Source organism: Eptatretus burgeri, chromosome 9 (assembly GCF_056783735.1).
Source record: "Eptatretus burgeri isolate ZD-2024b chromosome 9, Ebu_testis_v1, whole genome shotgun sequence".
Lineage (NCBI taxonomy): Eukaryota > Metazoa > Chordata > Myxini > Myxiniformes > Myxinidae > Eptatretus > Eptatretus burgeri.
Window position 1 is genome coordinate 27,753,038 of NC_140969.1, and position 21,825 is coordinate 27,774,862.

The window sequence follows — 21,825 nt, forward strand, 5'->3', positions numbered from 1 at the left end:
CCCGTTTTCTTTATCTACTGGGACGTTTCATTTTGACGGAACAGCCTCACGAGCATACCAAAGTCTAAAGCCTCGGCCTAGCGTCAGGTGTGCTTGTATCTTATTTATTTAATAGACATCCTGCGGATGTAAATGAACACTTGCTTTACTTTGCGCGCATTGCACATCACACGCAGCGAATTTCATCTCCCTGCGCCATGTATTTATTGTTATTTAAGAAAACGCTTCTGTACACCATCCATGAGGCCCGGTTCCATGCCACCATCTACAATTCCAATAGAAGATGAAATTACTCTTCTTTTTTTTAAAATCTTTTGTTTTTTTAAAATGAAAAATGTTTTTAGAGTTCTTTTATCCTGAAAAGTAGACCGTAGTGAACACAGTCATGTTAAAAGATTGGCCTTTAAAACCATTCTTAAATTGTCCTTATGAAGGGGGACAGACAAATCCATCCATCTATTGGGACCTGGTATCAGAGACATCTGAGTCTCTGTGCAGAGCGTTGTTGCTGCCGAAGCAGTCTCCTTGGCTATTGGACAAAATCCTGGACGGGTCGCCACTCCGACACAGGATACCAGCAAGCTGGCACTCATTTTGCTGACCTCAGAACAATGACAAGCAGAGTCAACCCCACCTGATATTAATTCAACAGCTGAGTGGGATTTGAACTCAGTAGCCCAGGATCCCAAGCCCACCACCATAACTGTTAAGAAACACACAAACACATATTGTGTTTTATATCGGTATATTGTGAATAAATTTCGTTATTTGAATATTTTCTTTTTGATGAAGGTGTATTTGCATTGAACAGTTTAAATTTCCTCATGTATCAGAGTAGAAAAATGCAAAATGTCTCATGCCTTTGCACAGCAGTGTGTAATACATTATATATCGAAGTCCCAATCGCATCTCACCCGTAATTGGAGGGAACAACCAATCAGCTCTCACCTAATCAATTGTGCCCAGCTTCGGCTTGGATTTTCTAAAATGAACCCCTTGCTTCCAGCCAAAGAAAGCTGTATAAAGCAACCAAGAAAGCTACACAAGGTAAACCCTTTACTGTTTCAAACCCAACCCAAGTTCCTCTACAGCTGTAGACATTCACAAGTAGCACGTACATGAGAATCCCAGTGCTACATGCCACCATCAGCTGCTGGACTGGTTTCATGGCTTATTGGCGAGTCATCAACAGCGTAGACAGAAACGCGCATCACTGAGGAAGCCTTGATTATGATTGAATTTTGTTCAGATGCTTCTTTGTTTGATTTGTTTCCAAATTGAAGATATGAATTTGTAGCCAACAATTTAAAATCCCTGCATTCTAGATATTTGAAAGAGGTGGCAGGTAAGTTCTAAGTTGGTTTTTAATCAAGCATTAAATTGATGGGGTTGCCATTGTACATGCCATTTGTGGATACCATTGATTTGTTTCGTGTGGGCCATAAACCTTTTAAAATGTATAGTTATCCTCATCTTGACATCCACTGTACAGTAAAGCTTGCATTATAAAACGTTTATTAATTTACGAATGTTTGTGTGTGATGGCAGGTGTGAATTCGTGTTCTGCACGGGTCCTTTTCCTGTTGGTTGTACCTGGTCATTTGGTGTTCTTGTACACCATCAATTTTATGCAAGGTGGCCATACAACCCTCACACCTATCTTCATAATTTTCTACTTGACCGCAGCACTCTTACAGGTTAGCAAACCCCTCTGCATTATGTGGTTTTGTCCTTCTGGGAGAGCAAGCCTCTCTCTGTATTGGTATGCTTGTCTGTATACATGGCTTTTCAGTTGGGAATATTGACAAACAAATCCACTTTAAGCTTTCCAACCTGACTTATTAAAATGCTCGACATTTTAGTTGGCAATACAACACCTCACAGCCATGCCTCTGCGGACCTTTCAGAAGTGAGACCACTCGGTCTACATCTGCCTCAAAAGCCTCAAGTGCCGAAGTCTGATGACCAATGAACAACTTGTGTTGCCACAAACAATTTGGTGATTAAACTGTAACATTTTTATATTTCAAAGCCCCATTCCTTGCAATCCCATAACAATTACCACCACCAACAAAAAATATAAAGGAATACCATAATCAAAAGAACACTGCATACCCCAATACATAGATTATCAAGATAATATCAATGATAAGGTAAGGGAATAACCAAGACCAAGAACAACTATAGTGTGAACAGAAAAAGAAAAGATAATGGTTAGCATAAGGGGGAAGGGCATGGAATGGGGGCTGGATATGGGAAGGGGAGGGAGGGATCTTGGTCAGGTCAGGTCAGGTACGGGAGTATGGGCTGGAGCAGCGCGTCACTGCATCCACTTTCCGCCGGTACTCCAGGGCCTCCGTCTGGCCATTCCCCAGGAAGATGCCTGGCCCATCCCCATCTCCTTGAGATGCCGATCAACCTGCTGCAACCAGGAGGTACATGGTCAGCCCGTTGGCCTCCTCCACTCATGAGGCTCCCTCGCTGAGAGAATCTGATGAGCAAGATCAGCATTAGGAAAATGAGCCACATGTCCATGCAGCCGCAGCTGATGCTTATGGACTATAGGGCGAACAAATCTCATCTGAGTCTCCCTCAGCAACCACTTATTGGACACAAACTCCGACCAGCGGTAGCCAAGGATTCTCCGAAGAGACCTGGTACCAAAGGAGTTAAGTCTCAGTCTCAGCTCCTTGGTCAGAGTCCAAGTCTCACATCCGTAGAGCAATTCTGGAAACACAAAGGACCTGAAGAATCAGACTTTCATCCTCCTGCACAGGTACCGGCAGCACCACACCCCATTATCCATTGAATCCATGACTCCCCAGGCCAAACACAGATGTCTATTGACCTCTGGCTCACTCACAGCCAGCAGAGAAATGAATATCACTGCCAAGGTAAGTGAATCTCTCTGTGACCTCAACCTCTTCACCACAAACAGATACAGACAAGATAGCAGCATCCAAGATGTCATTGAAAGCCTGGATCTTAGTTTTGACCCAGGAAACCCATAATCCCAGCAGCTCTGACTCCTCATTCAGCTCTTCGAGGATCCCCAAAAGGATATCCAGAGTCTCAGCAAAGATGACTGCATCATCTGTGAAATCAAGGTCAGAGAACTTTATACTCCCAAACGATGCACCACGGCTTGATCTTTCTGACATCCTCCCCAGAATACATTCCAGATAAGCGCTGAAATGTGTGGGGGCCAGCATACACCCCTGATGAACTCTAGTCACAACTGTAAATAAGTCAGAGATGGAACCAACACACCTCACAGCACTCTCAGTACCAGAGTATAGTTCAGCCATCAGATCGATCAGTTTTGGTGGCACCCCACGAAAACCAAGAATCCTCCAGACGGCATCCCGATTCACTGAATCAAATGCTTTGCAGAGGTAAACAAAGGCTGCAAGCAGCCCTGCTGAAACTCTCATCTGCGTTCAGTGAAAATCCGAAGAGCAAGGATACGGTCAATCGTTGAACTCTTTGGTGTAAAGCCTGTCTGCTCTGGACGCTGGTGCTCAAGCAGATGGTGGTGAACCCTATCAATAATTATCCGAGCAAAGATCTTGCCCGGCACTGAGAGCAACGTCACCCCTCGGTAGTTGTTGCAGTTCTGGGGATCACCCTTCCCTTTCCAGAGACGGACAACAACGCTCTGCTTCCAGTCAGTTGGGATGATGCCTGTGTTCCAGGCAGAGCACAGAACTGCATGTAACGACGTGAGTGCAGCATTTCCACCAGCCTTGAGATGTTCAACATGGATGCTGCAGATCCCAGGAGCTTTACTCCATTTCAACCGGTTCATTGCAGCCTATGTCTCCACAAACGAAGGTGGACCACAGTTGATTGGAGGGTGGGCAGCAATTGGAATAGTAACAAACCTGACATCCAACTTGACAGCTGGTGGATCAGCCTGGTACAGCCGCTCAAAGTACCGGCCCAGCGGGCCTTCACTTCGGACTCCTTTGTCAAGAGCCCACCACCCTCTGCTCGAACTGCAGTACACTGCAGTATACAGGGATGGGCTTTGAGGAACGCAATGCACAAATTCCCCTGTAAGCAGGATGAGAATCACTTGACCACAGGTGATGCTCTACCCCCTCACAGATTCCTCGCACATAGGCCTCTTTGTCCACCCTTAGCGCACATACAGTTTTATGCCTCAACTCCCTGAACAGCTCAGCTCTGCCATTAAGCCTGACTCTGTGACTCGTCAATGTTACAAGCCTGAAGAGGGATCTTTGGTGTGGGTCGGAAGAGGGGAATTGTTCATTTGTTGTCACATTTAGGCCCACCCCCTCATTGTGGCTTTTTGGACGGATGTTAACGGAGGCCTCACTCTTGTGAAAGATTAGCGGAGGGATGAGCTGTGAAGTTCTGTGTTGCGAACAAAAAATATTCGGTGTTTCAATAAACACAGGCTTGAGAATTTAATTGGGATTTGCTTGATATGTACAGTATGTTATAAATATTGTCACACGCTTGGGTGGTGGAGTCACGACCACGCAAAGGGTATATTCAGATGACCATGCCCCAGAAGGTACTAACCACACCCTGAGTCATGGAGCCAGTTGTGAACTGGATTACTCATAATAATAATACTCGCAGGTATGTGCGGAACAGCCGCGCTTGTGTAAAATATAACATCAAGTCCTCAACCCCTCTCCTCCCAAACCCCAAGTCATCAAGCCCCACTCCCAAACCCCAGGTCATCAAGCCCCACTCCCAAACCCCAAGTTTCAACCTCTACTCCAACCTAAAAGCTTCAATGCCCTCCCCACTCCAAGCCTGCAAACCCTCTCCCCCAGTGCCCACCCACCACAACTCCTTAACGCTCACCATAACTCCTCAACCTAACCCCCCCCCAGCCCCACCAACATTCCCAACCCCTTCCTCCCCCTGCCCCAAAATCTCAACCTCCATCTTCCACCCATCTTTGCTCTCTTCCCTCCCTCTGAACCCAAGCTCTCTGTCCTCCCCTCCTCCTGCTGATAAAAGTGAAAGGGCATTCTTATATCGGTCATTATATATTTAATATTGTCACCACAATCACAGAGTTTGAAATTATATTATTTGGAACCTCCTTATCATGACGAGTCAATAAACGATTATCTCGGTATTCTGGTGTACTTGGCGTCCCCCACAGTGAATTATTGCGTTTTAACCACGTTTGGGAAAAATAAATATATAAAATAAAACCTGATTTTGATTCCTTCCATCCCACATTTCGTCGCCTCTAACTTGCCAAGTTGAAATCTTGTGTTTTACACTCTGCATTAAAAAGGTGTAAAAAGAGATCCCTGCAACGACAGACCAATCAGCCTTCTCCCAATCATCAGCAAGGTTATGGAATCCATCATCGCTTCAGACATTAAATCCTTCCTCTTCTCCAATGGCTTGATTTCCGATCATCAATTTGGTTTCAGACAAGGTCACTCTACCCTGGATATGCTGCTTCTGCTCTCCCAACAATGGATGGAGGTACTCAATGCCAGACAAGAAATTAGAGCCATATCCCAAGACATATCGTGTGCCTTCAATACGGTCTGGCACTCTGCCCTGCTCACCAAACTCTCTTCCTATGGTATCCAAGGACATCTCCACTCATGGCTCTCGGACTTCCTCTCCTGTCGTAGCCAAAGGGTAGCCCTTAATGGAGTTTTCTCATCCCCTCTTCCTGTCCAGGCTGGTGTTCCTGAGGATCTGAGATGGAGACTTAATTCCTTTGGTACCAGGTCTCTTCGGAGAATCCTTGGCTATCGCTGGTCGGACTTTGTGTCCAACGAGCGGTTGCTGAGAGACTCAAATGAGATTTGTTACCTGCATAGTCAGTGAGTGTCAGCTGTGGCTGTATGGATATGTGGCTCGTTTTCTTGACGCTGATCCTGCTCACCAGATTCTCTCAGCGAGGGAGTCGCATGAGTGGAGGAGGCCAATGGGCTGACCATGTGCCTCCTGATTGCAGCAGGTTGATCGGCATCTCAAGGAGATTGGGATTGGCCAGGCATCTGCCTGGGTGATGGCCAGACGGAGGCTCCTGGAGTACCGGCAGAAAGTGGACTAAGCGACGCGCTGCTCTGGCGCATGCTCCCATACCTGACCTGACCTGACCTGGTGTTCCTCAAGGCAGTGTTCTGGGCCCTGTTATATTTCTGGTTTTCATCAATGATCTAACTGTCTGGAAAATCTTCTTTATCTCTTTGCTGATGACTCTACCCTTTGCCATATCATCTGTCATCCCTCAGACCGGCAAGCAGCAGCTTCTTCGCTGTCTGCAGATCTGGATAAAATCACAAGCTGGTCCATCATGTGGAACATATTTTTCAACCCTGACAAATCTCACACTCTCACTATGTCTCTCCGAAAGGACCGTCTGGAACCCTGCCTCCCCCCCCCCCCACCTTCAATCCTCTCTCCATGAAGAGGCTGTATTTTCTAAAAACTAAAAGAACTCTCCATGCACAGGCTGTATTTTTCCATTCATCACTTGATCAAGCAATTTTGCAAACACACCATGAACAGTCTTGTAGGGGCATCCACTTGAAAAAACACTTTCACCTGTTCGATGATAGGAGAAGGTAGCAATATCATTACGTACTTCCATTGGCAGGCTTTGTTATAGTGGTCCGTAGAAGACTTTGTGAAGCCCAAAGATGGCAAATTATTGGGGTGAACAATGGTGGGGAGTCCTACAATGAAACTGGATGTCATCTTGGCTTATATTGGACTGTTATCAGCAGATTGGTCCATAAACATCAACAAACCAATGATGTTTACCTCAGGCCTCAATCTAGACAATCCAGGGTGACCTCCAACAAAGAACATGCGTATCTGATCAGAATTATCAGATGTATTCCTTTTAGCAACAAGCAGTGTGTTACAACATGGACTAGGACACTCGGTAGAGCACGTAGCTCTGCCATGTAATGCCTGATCCACGAGAACATATCGGGCCCAATACATTTTCGAAATATCGTCCTATATATCTTTTTTGGCCCCATCTCTCAATGGTGAAGAATCACTTAAAACATTATCGGATCCGGATTCAGATCTTCACCAAAATCTAATCAGTTCATCCTTGTCACACACCCAACTTGCCCACCAAATTTCAAACGGATCCGTCCACAACTTTTAGAGATATCCTGCACACAAACAGACAAACAAACAAACAGACAGAGAGGGGTGAAAACATAACCTCCTTCATCTTCGGTGGCAGAGGTAATGAAATTTCCTTTTATGATTCAGAGATTCCTCAATTGGGGTTTAAAATCTTTTAAAATCCATCTTTTAAGTTGGTTTTGTTAATCTCTTTTCTTTTCAAAATATCCAGTATCTTCTAACCATTGTTTTTGTGAACATTTTTCTATCAAGTTATTCCTGCACTGTAAATCACTTTGAGACCTTATTCTGAAATGTAAAGTATGACATTCCGTACACATTTATACTTTGACCAAATTTACTTTGAATACACTAATTCAGTTGGGAAGTTTACCTTAATATGGTGTAAACAAATAACATTTTGAACAAATCCCTTATAAACATAACCATTACTAATCTATCCAGGTGTTGCTGCTGCTCTACGTGGCTGACTGGATGGTGCCGTGGATGTGGAAACGTCAGATCGACCCAGACAATTATGCCATTCCTTATCTAACGGCGCTGGGTGATCTTCTGGGTACGGGCCTATTGGCCCTCACCTTTCGTGTACTCTGGCTCATCGGTGACCGGGATACTGATGTTGGCGACTGATCCTTCAGTCTGCGTGTGCATTACATTGTGCCTGGCAGCTCTACCGCACTGACCGTCACCCCATGGCTAAACAAATTGGCCACTTACTGTTCTCTGAAAGCAGTTGTTGGGAACGACGCACTTGTGTTTGTTTAACTTCTTTCTTTCTTTTTTAATTTAAATTAATCATACATTCAGCATTTTGTTAATCGATCACGGTATTTCTTTCCCCTTGATGATGAATGCTGAATTCTGTACTCTCGTTCGTGTTCAGCAATCTGTGCAATTAGATCGATAATGTTATTTTATTTTTAAACTGTAAAAGTTGACCTTTTATCATGATGAATGCATGAATGTAGCATGTAAGAATTTATTGTCCTTTTGGGGGACCATCAGTTGGGCCTCCCTGGAGTCTCTCACAAAGGGTGTTAGGGGTGGGGCTCACATTTCTTTAGTTGCTATTAGCGATGCAAAATAATCAAATCTCAATGGTTTACTCCAAAAATGAACGACATGTTCACTCTCATGCCAAACAGGCTGTTCGAAAGGCGAATGTTTTTTAACGTATTGCTTGTGCAATGGAAGGCCATGGTTGTGTTGCCTTTTTTTTTCTCCTCACCTAAACACACCTTTTCAACTTGATCTATGCTGCAGTATATCATGGCCATTTTATCCTTGGAAAACCTCCCTGTTGGAGTGACTTTGTGCAATTCATGAGGAAAGTTTATTTGCAGCTTTCATTTGGATTATGGTCATCAGCTATGGTTTTCTGATAGATGTACACAATGTATTTCAACCACAGCTATCATTTTATGCCCATCCAATGCCCCCTGCCCCCACCCCATTGATTTCTCCAGTATAGTCTTGATTTATCTTGTGTCAATTCCTTTGTTTCCCACACGTCCTCTCTCTATGCTATGAGTTCCATGCATTGTTCCTGTCTGATATCACTTCCTTTGTTTCCTGCATGATTCCTGCCTGATATCACTTCCTATGTTTCGTACATGGTTTCTGTCTGGTATCACTTTCCTAATTTCATGCATATTTCCTGTTTATCACTTCCTTAATTTCATGCATGGTTCCTGCCTGATATCACTTCTTATGTGTCCTGCATGGTTTCTGTCTGATATCACTTTCTTAAGTTTTTCTTGCATGGTTCCTGTCACTTCCTTGGTTTCGCACATGCTTTGTCTGATATCATGTCTTTCGTGTTGTGCATGGTTTCTCTCTGGTATCACTTCCTATGTTTTGTGCATGGTTTCTGTCTGGTATTGCTTTGTGCATGGTTTGTCACTTCCTTGGTTTTGTACTTGCTTTGTCTGGTATCACGTCCTTAGTGTTGTGCATGGTTTCTTTTTTGGTATCACTTCCTATGTTTCGTGCATGCTTTCTGTGTGGTATTGCTTCCGATGCTTCGTGCATGGTTTGTCACTTACTTGGTTTTGTACTTGCTTTGTCTGGTATCACGTCCTTAGTGTTGTGCATGGTTTCTTTTTTGGTATCACTTCCTATGTTTCGTGCATGCTTTCTGTGTGGTATTGCTTCCGATGCTTCGTGCATGGTTTGTCAGTTCCTTGGTTTTGTACTTGCTTTGTCTGGTATCACGTCCTTAGTGTTGTGCATGGTTTCTGTCTGGTATCACTTCCTATGTTTCATGCATGGTTTCTGTCTGGTATCACTTCTTATGTTTCATGCATGCTTTCTGTGAGATCACATCCTGTGTTTTGTTCCTTTCTCTTTTCTAGTATTGCTTCCTTTGACTTGGGCACATTTGCATTGCGCTCCAGAAGTTGCTATTTTTCCAACATTATTTGTGTTTTTTTTGTTTGTTTGTTTTTTTTTTTTCAGCTTCCAGCAAGGTTGACCATCTGAAATTTTCCAAGTCTGTGTACATCATTACACGTCCCTTGTTCACTCAATAATTTGCATCAAATCATCAAGAAATCTTGATAAATGGGATTCAATTTTCCATGATCTTGGTAAAATTCCAAGCATTGGTAACACTGGAACTACCTACTGCGGTTTGGTTTCTCACGTTTCGACACATGCAAAATTCCAGAATTATTTTGAAGAATGATAAGTGCAGTTATAATTGCTGTACATAATGTCAAAAGTTTTATTTATAAGAATAAAGCAAAAATGGTTGTTGATTAGAAATATACCATACACTATCCTTTATTTATTCTTGAATAAAAAGCAACATGATATAGCCCCTGCTTGTGTTGATTTGAACTCCACATTACACAGTATAAAATGCATTAATTCTCTTAGAAATGCTTTTCCTTTTGATTTTTTTTTTCAGGCTCCTCAACCGGGATGTAGCGGAAGCACCGTCCTGCAAGGTGTGAGGTCTCATCTGAACGATTCCATACTTTAACATGGGGAAGCCTGTTTGTGTTTGACCTGCTTCTCTGTTTTTCCATCAAATGTTTTGTCCCACTGGTACCACCTCTTTGCTCATCATTCTTAAATGATCCAGAATAATTTGTCTCTATTCAAATGTGATATGCAAGTCTGACTAGTCTTTTCGATCATATAAAACACAATCTATACTACAAGAGAGATGTTTGTCTGTCTGTGTGTAACCATTTTTCTCAGAGATGGCCAAACAGATCTTCGACAAACTTTCAGAGGTTCATCAGTCGGTGCCGGGGAAGATATTAGGCAAAGAAAAAAATTTTTAAATCGTTCTATCATGCCTAAGCATTTGTAGCTACGTGAAAGGTAATATTAAATGATTCCCGACCCCATTTCTTAGTGGGTGTAGGAAAGTGATTTAGGCCCCCACAAAAAAAGGAAAGAAAAGTTCATTTCTTTAAAATGATGACCAGGTTTCAGACTGAATATATATATATATATATATATATATATATATATATATATATATATATATATATATATATATATATATACACACACACACACACACAGTGCCTTCCAAAAGTATTCACACCTTTACTTTTTCACATTTTGTTGTTACAGCCTGAATTTAAAATGGATTCAACTGAAATTTTTTGTCACCGATCGACGCAAAATATCCCATAATGGCAAAGTAAAAACATGTTTTCAGAAAATTTTACAAATTAATAAAAAATGAAAAGCTAAAATATCTTGCATCAATAAGTATTTTACCCCCTCGGTCAATTCTTTGTCGAAGCACCTTTGGGAGGGATTACATATTGTTACGTTTGAGGGGGGGGTATGCATTCAAAGGGTAATTAGGGTGTTTAATTAGGTATGCCATGCTGTTCGAGTTTACCAGGATCTCGATGTAATAAGTAGCAATTCAGTGGTGATAAGTTGTCCAGTAAATGTTCATTTCTTCAAGGGGGGAAATGATAATTGTCACATAATTAGATAGGGACACGGGATAGGGTAAGTGTGTCTGCGTAAACCCCTTTTTGGTATTCTCTGGAGACTGGCCGTGACGTCACAGGACAGTGCAGCGGATGGCTCCACCCCGTGATCACGATTGGCAGAAGGCGATGGCGGTGGGCCAATAAACGGCTCGATTGGAGGTGACGAGGGCAGGAGGATAAAAAGGTTCTGTTCGGGGTCGAAAAGGAAGAGGAAGAAGATTACAACCGAAAAGATCGTGTTTTTTTGGTGGGGAGGCTGTTGCGCGGGGAGCATCCTTGTTGTTGTGCTGATTCGATCGTGTTCTTGATCGTGTCTTGGAGCCTTGCTGAGCCTCGTGCCTCACCTTGGTTGGCTCTGGGGTTCTGCTGACTCGGAGTACGGGGTCGAACGGCGGGCGGACCTGCCTCCCTCTCCTGCTCGCAACTTTGCGCCAGAACTGGTTCCCTGGCGGCTGTGAGCGGACTTGGGCCAAGACCAGGAGGTCGACAGCACCACGGTTTCTCCTGCCCCCCCTGACGAGAGCAAGGCCAGCTCGTCCGTCGCCGATCCAGGGACAGTTACGTCCACACCACGGTCCAGCCTGACCACCAGAAATAGCTACGTTGTGTGTGTGTGTGTGTGTGTGTGTGTGTATGTGTGTGTGTGTGTGTGTGTGTGTGTGTGTGTGTGTGTGTGTGTGTGTGTGCTTGGCCCCTTAGAGGGATTGAGAACTGTATATTCATTGGAATTGTCTTTTTCCCCACGCCCGATCCCACACCATCCCGTCGAATCGCCCCGGATCCCTTTTCTTGCCGAGTCTTGTTATTTCTGGTTAATAATAAACACAAATAAACATCATCAACTCAGTGAAAAGTGACTCGTGCCACCTTCCTCGTCCCGTTTGCGGTAGAGCGATTAGAACCGCCATGTTTGGGTTATAAACAAATAAACCGCCTCCATCGTTTCGTCTCATTCTACGTTGGCGGGACTGTTCAAGTCCCGTGGACGTCACATTGGTGTCAGGGTGTTGGATGTTCGAACCCCTCTAAATTATATTTGGTATCGGGAGAATATAACCAAGATTAAAATCTCGCCACGAATTGGAATATAAAATTACTACAGAAAAGCACGCGAGCGCGGGAAAATTTTGGCGGGATTTTTCAAATTTAAATTAATTGGCGGCAAACGGGACTTCTGCACCATGGCGGATGTGCAGATGTTTGAGGAGGAAGGCCACGTGTCTGGCAGCGAGTCGGGGGAAGAAGGGAGAGACGGGGGTAGGGTTGGAACCTCCCCCATTCCGAGCGTGGACCGTGCTTCATCGCCCGTAACGGAGCCGGCAGCGCCGGAAACCGGCACGATGACGATCTGGACAATGTTGGAACGTTTAATGAGTGCAATTACAGCACAGGGGGCAAAAATGACGGCACAGGGAGCACAAATGGCAGAAATGACGGCACAAATGGAAAATCAATTCGTGACACAGAGGGCAGAAATGACGGCACAGAGGGCAGAAATGACAGATCAATTGTGGGTAATGGGGGAACAGTTGGGTGCACGGTTTGATTTAATGAGGGATGAATTGGGGAAAAAGATGGAGAAAATGAAAACTGAGATGCAGGAGTGTGTGGATGTTAAATTGGGAGAAATACAAAGCAAATTCGAGGATAGATTGGAGGAAACAAAGGTAGAAATTACATTGGAGGGGGAAAAAATATACGAAAAAAATTGGTAGATAAAATTGATGCAACGAACATTCGGGTTGATAAAGTGGATGAAAGCCTGGAACGTCATCGTGCCTGTGTGGATGCTCGTATGCAGCTGCAAGTTGAAGAGTGGGGAGAGCTGAGGAAGCAAGGGATGAATTTGGCGGAGGAGGTAAAAGGATTGGAGGCTCGTTTGGATGAACAAGATAAAATTATGAGCCAAGATGAAGTCTTGGATAAAGGCCTGGTAGAGCCGTCTTTTGTAAGTAGAGTGTCCGGGTTGGTTGAGGAGCAGCTACAAACTCGCGACGGAGCCTTGGAGGAGGTTGTGCAGGCCCAGAAGATCCTGCGGGAAGAGGTGAATCGGTCCATTCAACGTTTGGAACAGGAGGCAAAATTGACCCATGAGACCCTCACAACAAAACATCTTTGGCCACAGTGGGCTCCGAAATTGGATACGCAGCCACAAGGGTGTTTGATCCCTGGGCTGGATTCGGACAAGGGAGAAACTGAGAAGCGGGCCACCGTAAAAGTGATCCCCCTGGTAAATTTTGACGGGTCAGGGAGCGTTGAAGCTTTTCTGACGCAACTTGAGTCCATTTCCCGACTAAACGGGTGGAATGAGCGGGAACGTACAGGGAATTTGGTGGCAACGTTGCGGGGACCAGCCGCAGATGTGTTAAACGTGATCGCGGAGGAATGTTGACCAGCTCCCACATTTGCGAGGTGTTGAGCCGTCGGTTTGGGTTCGCGGCAAACTGTGATCTGGTGCGGGCCCAGCTCCAGCACCGCAGATTAAAGCCGGGTGAGACAGTGCAGGAGCTGGCACAGGACATTTACCAATCAGTCAGGATCGCGTATCGGGACCTTACAGTGGAGGCATGGGACAGACTGGCACTTGAGAAATTTTTAGCTGCTCTTCCTGACCCTGAGGTCCGAGCGCTAGTGGAGTTACAGGATCCACCCACCATGCACCGAGCGGCCGAGTGCGCGGCCAGGCTGGCCTCGTGGAGTCGGCCGGGTCGGGTGCCCGAGAGGCCATCGGTGACGATCCGACAGGCAGAGATTCAGGATCAGGGAGGGGGGCTGGGAGAAATTGGCATTACCCAAATGTTTCAGGAAATTTGCCAGAAACTGTCGAGTTTGATAAAGGGTAATCCGGTAGTTAGTGCGCCAAAGCGGCGGGGTCCAGCCCAGCCAATAGAGCAATTCGATTATGGCCGAGGGGGTCCGGAACCGGAAGAGACATTTCACCGATACTCACGGGGGCCTTTTATGGGGAGTTGTTTCCGGTGCGGGCGAAGAGGACATATGCAACGATATTGCCGGTACCCGGCGATGGAGGGACCCTCCAATAGACTTTTAGACTCGGAGAGGGTGAATCCTCCTGCTGAACCACCAGGTCTATCCGAGATGCCCTTTCATGGGTCGGGGAGACTAGATTGGGCTGAGCATATACGGCCATGCTCGGCTGCTGAGATTGTGGCGAAGTGCCCTCCTTTGGTGGAAAAAAATGAATTGTGGGAAAATTGGCATGGGTTTGTAAGTTCTGCTGGGTTTTAGAGTGACAATCGGGACAGTGGGTAATTGGAAACAAAGCGGGCACGAGTGGCTGTCCAATGGCTGGTGCGTGGATCGTGTGAGAAGTGCTGTGTGAGTTGTTTGAAGTGAAGAAGTGAAATGTATGTTGCACACATTGTTTTTTTATTGGGCATGGTGTGGTGACAGGGAAGGTCATGGTTGGTGAAGTGTTTGAAATGCAGGTGTCACATGTAAGGCCGATGGGGTGGGGGAGTCATGTGGGTTTTGTGGGTGGGGATGATGTGCTTGTCCACAGGGATTGCTGAGGCTCACGGTGAGCGTGAATTGCGACCCCCTTCAAGGAGATTCACCACCTGGTGGCTAATGGTGACAGTGTCTGGAGGCAACTGGGAGAGGGTCTGGTTGGGCGACCAAGGCGGGTAGGACCTTGGCGACCCAGCAAGGCCAGAGGAGCCAGTGAGACCTCTTCCAGAGTGTTGTACGGGATTAGAGCTGATGGCTACCAGGGGGGAGGGAATCAAAGGGAGCAGGGCGGAGAAGCGTCCGGGTTGGACTAAAGCTTACCTGTGGGCATGGTTGCACCTGAGATGCCCCCATCATCTTGTGGTAACCCACCCCACGGCCACGACGGGATTCAGCCTGCATGATTAAAATGAGGACCATGACCTAGAAATGTGATGATGACCATGGTGTGAGTGTTGTGAAGATGTGTGAGTCCCACCCGATCCCGCACAACTTGACAGGTGCAGCAAGGGCATGATGTCCGCATAATTTTGGGGCAAGCAAATTTGAAAATTGGCTCCCCAGGTAACGCTGGGTCTATTAGCATCCACTGGGGGAGGCGGTCAAGTGTAAATATCCTGTGAATAGTGTCGTTAAGGCTTAGAGTAGGAATGTAAAGTATAAGTGTTGTGTTTTGTGGAACCTTTTGTTTCCCCTCCCCAGATCACTGGAGAGTGTTGGGCAAGAGCGATGACCCAGAAGATGGAGTGCAACTTCGCTCAGTGCTCTCATGTGATAAAATAAAAATAAAAAAACGAATGATTGTTCAGGCGAGGATAAGGCCATGAGGGGGTAGTACATTAATCAGGATAGGTAAGTTAGCTGCGACTTGCTGCCCATTGCCCCTCCTACTTTATTTCGTGAGGTTAATTAGGTGTGAGTCAGTAAGTGTTAAGGCTGGTACGGTAGCGCCTGTGATATACCTTGCAGGAGCTGCGGTACCAGAGGAGGGGGCAGTGTTACGTTTGAGGGGGGGTATGCATTCAAAGGGTAATTAGGATGTTTAATTAGGTATGCCATGCTGTTCGAGTTTACCAGGATCTCAATGTAATAAGTAGAAATTCAGTGGTGATAAGTTGTCTAGTAAATGTTCATTTCTTCAAGGGGGGAAATGATAATTGTAACGTAATTAGATAGGGACACGGGATAGGGTAAGTGTGTCTGCGTAAACCCCTTTTTGGTATTCTCTGGAGACTGGCCGTGACGTCACAGGACAGTGCAGCGGATGGCTCCGCCCCGTGATCACGATTGGCAGAAGGCAACGGCGGTGGGCCAATAAACGGCTCGATTGGAGGTGACGAGGGCAGGAGGATAAAAAGGTTCTGTTCGGGGTCGAAAAGGAAGAGGAAGAAGATTACAACCGAAAATATCGTGTTTTTTTGGTGGGGAGGCTGTTGCGCGGGGAGCATGTTGCGCGGGGAGCATCCTTGTTGTGCTGATTCGATCGTGTTCTTGATCGTGTCTTGGAGCCTTGCTGAGCCTCGTGCCTCACCTTGGTTGGCTCTGGGGTTCTGCTGACTCGGAGTACGGGGTCGAACGGCGGGCGGACCTGCCTCCCTCTCCTGCTCGCAACTTGGTGCCAGAACTGGTTCCCTGGCGGCTGTGAGCGGACTTGGGCCAAGACCAGGAGGTCGACAGCACCACGGTTTCTCCTGCCCCCCCTGACGAGAGCAAGGCCAGCTCGTCCGTCGCCGATCCAGGGACAGTTACGTCCACACCACGGTCCAGCCTGACCACCAGAAATAGCTACGTTGTGTGTGTGTGTGTGTGTGTGTGTGTGTGTGTGTGTGTGTGTGTGTGTGTGTGTGTGTGTGTGTGTGTGTGTGTGTGTGTGTGTGTGTGTGTGTGCGTGTGTGTGTGTGTGTGTGCTTGCCAGCGCCTTAGAGGGGATTGAGAACTGTATATTCATTGGAATTGTCTGTGTTTTTCCCCACGCCCGATCCCACACCATCCCCGTCGGAAAAATGGCCCCGGATCCCTCTTCTTGCGAGTCTTGTTATTTCTGGTAATAATAAAAACAAATAAACATCATCAACTCAGTGAAAAGTGACTCGTGCCACCTTCCTCGTCCCGTTTTGCGGAAGGAAGAGCCGAATCGAACCGCCATGTTTGGGTTATAAATAAATAAACCGCCTCCATCGTTTCGGCTCCATGATCCCTAGGTTAGGCGGGACTGTTCAAAGTCCCGTGGAGCGACATACAATGTCCATATATTACACATACATATACACGTGTGTGTGTCTCTGTGTGTGTATCTGTGTGTGTTATTATTTGTGTGTGTGTGTGTGTGTGTGTGTGTGTGTGTGTGTGTGTGTGTGTGTGTGTGTGTGTATATATATATATATATATGTATATATATATATATATGAAATATATAGCTGTAATATGTGTGTACATGTATATGTGTATATATATATATATACATGTATATATGTATGTATATGTATGTATATATGTATGTATGTATATATATGTATATGTGTATGTATATATATATGTGGCAATATTGTATGTATATGTGTATGTGTGTAATATATGTTTATTGTGTGTGTATGTGTGGTATTATGTATATATAATATGTATATGTTGTATATATATATATATATATATATATATATGACCGATAATGCGCGTATATGTATCCGTAATATTGTATATAATATGTATATATGTATATAATATATGTATATGTTATTGTATATATATGTGTCATATATTGATGACGTATGTTGTGTGTGTGTGGTATATATGTATATATTGTATGTAATATTGATAGTAATATTGTATATGATATATATGATGATATATGTGTATATATATATATATAGTATATATATATATATATATAATAGTAGTATATGATATATGATGATATATATATATATCATATAATGATGACCGATATATATATATATGTGTGTGTGTATATATGATATATATGCGTATCATCGTATCGTATATATATATATATATGTATATAATATATGTATATATCATACTATATCAATGATGACGTAATGTCGTAATAATGTCAATGGTATATATATATAATATATATATGTGTGTATGATAATATATGTGTGTGTGGCAACAACAATGATGTAATAATGTGTGTGTGTCTAATATTATATGATGATGTTTCTGGTAATGTGTGTATATGTGGCCATATATATATATAATATGTATTGATGATGATATATATATATATAATATGTATGTGTAATATCAATGATGTATATGTATATATGATATATGTGGCCAATAATGTGGTAATAATCAATGTGTATGTATATAATAATGTATGATGGTATATGTGTGTGTGTAATGTGAAATATGTAATGATATGATGGTGGCTCGTGATAATATATGTGTGTGTGTCAGTAATATCGTATGATATTGTGTATATAATGGTATATATGTGGTAATAATGGTGTGTGTGTGTGTGTGTGTGTGTGTTGATGATGATAATGATAATAATGTAATAATGTCGTAATCAATAATATATGGCTCAATGATGGTATATGATGTATGTGTGTGTATAGTAAATATATATATATATATATATATAATAATATGTAATATTAATATGTATAATGTATGTATATGAATAATTGACGTGTGTGTGTGTGTGTGTGTCAATATTATATATATAAATGATGATAAATATGTGATAATAATATATAATATTAATGTGTATGTGTGTTGATCAATAATAATAATGTGTGTGTAATATTAATATGTATGAAGTAATTGATAATAATAATAATATATATGTATTAGCATTAATGTGTGTGTAATAATAATGTATAATGTATATGTATGATAACATGTGTGTAATAATAATATGTAATAATATATAATAATGTAATGGTATGTAATGTAATAATAATGTATATATATGTAATGTGTAATAATGATATTGATAATATCGGCAATGCATGCGTATGTATGTATGTAATAATATATATGTGTATGTGTATATGTGTATATATATATAATAATGATGATGTAATCAATAATAATAATAATGTATGTGTAATAATGTGTATATGTGTATATATATATATATATGTGTATATGTATATATATATATATATATATATATATATGTGTGTATATGTATATGTATATATATATATATATATATATGTGTGAATGTTGATATATGATATATGATATATATGTATGTATATATGTATATATATATATATGTGTGTAGTAATATGTAATATATATATGTATATGATGATATATATATATATATATATGTATGTATGTAATATGTATGTCGATGACAATATATAATAATGTATAATAATATTAATATGTAGTATATGTATATATGTGGGATCAATGTTGTGTGTATGTGTGTGTATGTGTATGTGTATATGTTATATATGTATATGTATATGTATATAATGTGTGTGTATATATATGTGTGTCAGTAATAATGTGTGTGTGTAATATATGTATATATATATATGTATATAGTATATATATATTATGTGTACGTATGTGTGTGTATATGTATGTATATATAATATATGTATATATTGTATTATGTATATATGTAATGTGTGGCGTAATAATTAATGTGTGTGTAATGATGATGATAACCATTGTGTGTGTATATGTATATATGTATATATGGTATTGATGACGTATGTATTAATGATAATATGTGTATTAATGTGTGTCGTATTAATATTGATGACGTGTGTAATATATAATAATAATATATATATATATATATGATAATAATGATAATTGTATCAATAATATATAATAATATGTAATGATATATGTGTGTAATGTGTGGTAATAATATGTGTGTGAAATAATATATATATGTGTGTTGTATGTCAATATTGATAATGATATTATGTAATGATATTCAATGTGTGTCGTAATAATAATGTATTTGTGGTATATATTATTGATGATGATGACATATGATATATATTGATAATGATATTAATGTGTATATATATATGTATATAATAATAATGTCGTAATAATAATAGATGATAATATGTGTCGATATATAATAATATGTATATGTGTATATGTGTGTCGATGTGTTATAATATTGTGTAATAATGTAATATGTGTATGTATATATATAATATGTGATGACGTAATGTGTATGTATATATATATATAATATGTGTATATGTATATATAATGATGATACAGTAATGTGTGTATCATGATATATATATATATATATGTGTGTGTATGTATATATATATATAATATGTATGTATATGTATGTATATATGATAATATCGTATATATATATATATATAATATATGTATATGTGTGTATATGGTATATATCATATATATGTGTGGTATATATATATATATATGTATATATGTAATGTATGGTAATGTGTAGTAATAATATGTAATGTATTGATGATGAATTAATGATAATAATAATGTATGTATGTGTAATATTAATATGTATATAATGATTGATGACATAATAATATGTCATATATGTGTGTTGTGTGTTGATAATAATATATAATATATATATGTATCAACTTAATAATAAGCCAATGTGTAATGATGATAATGTAATAATATATAATACATGTAATGATATGTGCGTATATATGATATGACCGATATTAATATATGTGTGTATATGTGTGTGTGTATATATGTGTGTATTAATAATGTATTTTAATATATATGTATATATGTGTGTTGATATATATATATGTATATATGTGTTATGTCTTTCAATGTATATATGTAATGTAATAATAATAATAATGTAATATGTATAATATTGATGATAATGTAATAATGATGTGTAATGTATATATATAATGTGTGTATATGTATGTAATGTATATTGTCAACATATTAATGACGTAATAATAATAATATATTATGTATGTAATGGTAATATATAATAATGTATATAATAATAATGTGTGTAATATTATATGTATATATATATAATCAATGATGTATATGTATGTGTGTATAATTAATAATGATAACGTAATATGTGGTATTGTGTAATGATGACAATAATAGTAATGATAATAATGTGTATGTGTATGTGTGTTATGTATGTATGTGTAATAATATGTAATGTTGTAATAATGATGATGATAATGTATGTATGTATGTGTGTGTGTATGTGTGTGTTGTGTAATGATAATAATGTGTTGTGTGTCATGTGTGGTAATAATAATAATAATAATATGTATGTGGTATTAATATAATATGTATATGTATAATAATATTGATGTTATATATATATCCATATGTATGTGTGTGTTGATATTATAATAATAATAATTGTCAATAATGATATATGTATGTGTAATATTAATGATGTATATGTATATATATATTAATGTATGATAATGGTAATAATATTAATAATGATATATATGTAATGATATATAATATTATGTAATATGATAATAATAATAATAATAATGGCTCAATGTAATGACGTAATATTATATATGTAATGTGTAATGACGATAATATATGTGTGTGTGTGTAATGTAATGTAATGTGGTATATGGTAATAATATATATATGTTATTATATATATATATGTGATATTGTGATACAACACTATAATATGTATATATGTAATAATGGCCGTATATATATATATATATAATATATATATATATATATGTGTGTATGATAGTAATAACATTGATGACCGATATATATCAATATGTATATAATATGATAATGTGTGATATATATGTAATATGTATATGTATGTATGTATATATATGTGTATGTGTAATATTGTTGTGTGTGTGTGTGTTGTCAATAATAATAATATGTATGATAATGATAATATGTATATATGTATAATATATGTGTGTGTGTATGTAATAATGTGGTAATATATGTATCATATGATATGTATAATGTATGTACGTAATATATATGTGTATATATGTATGTGTATGTATGTAATAATGTAGTATATATGTGTAATAATATGTATGTGGTAATAATGATATGTTAATGTGGTATGTATTGTGTATTGTGTAATTGTATTAATAATGATGATATTATGTGTAATATTAATATATGTATATGTAATATTAATGTATCAATGTGTAATGATGATGATATGTGTGTAATAATATTGTACGTAATGTGTGTCAATATGTGTGTAATGTGTGTAGTAATGTGATATGTAATATGTAATGTGTATGTAATGTGT

At 40.1% G+C, this 21,825-nt stretch overlaps 1 protein-coding gene across 1 annotated transcript in view; it reads left to right on the forward strand.

Moving 5' to 3' along the window:
- SLC41A1 (solute carrier family 41 member 1) overlaps positions 1-9,940 on the forward strand; it is a 33,776-nt gene extending 23,836 nt beyond the window's left edge. Inside the window, exons 10-11 of the mRNA XM_085894516.1 lie at positions 1,549-1,697; positions 7,567-9,940. Of these exons, the coding sequence (XP_085750642.1) occupies positions 1,549-1,697; positions 7,567-7,752 (335 nt within the window). The 3' untranslated portion in view covers positions 7,753-9,940. The remainder of the gene's footprint in view (positions 1-1,548; positions 1,698-7,566) is intronic.
- The last annotated feature ends 11,885 nt before the right edge of the window (positions 9,941-21,825 follow it).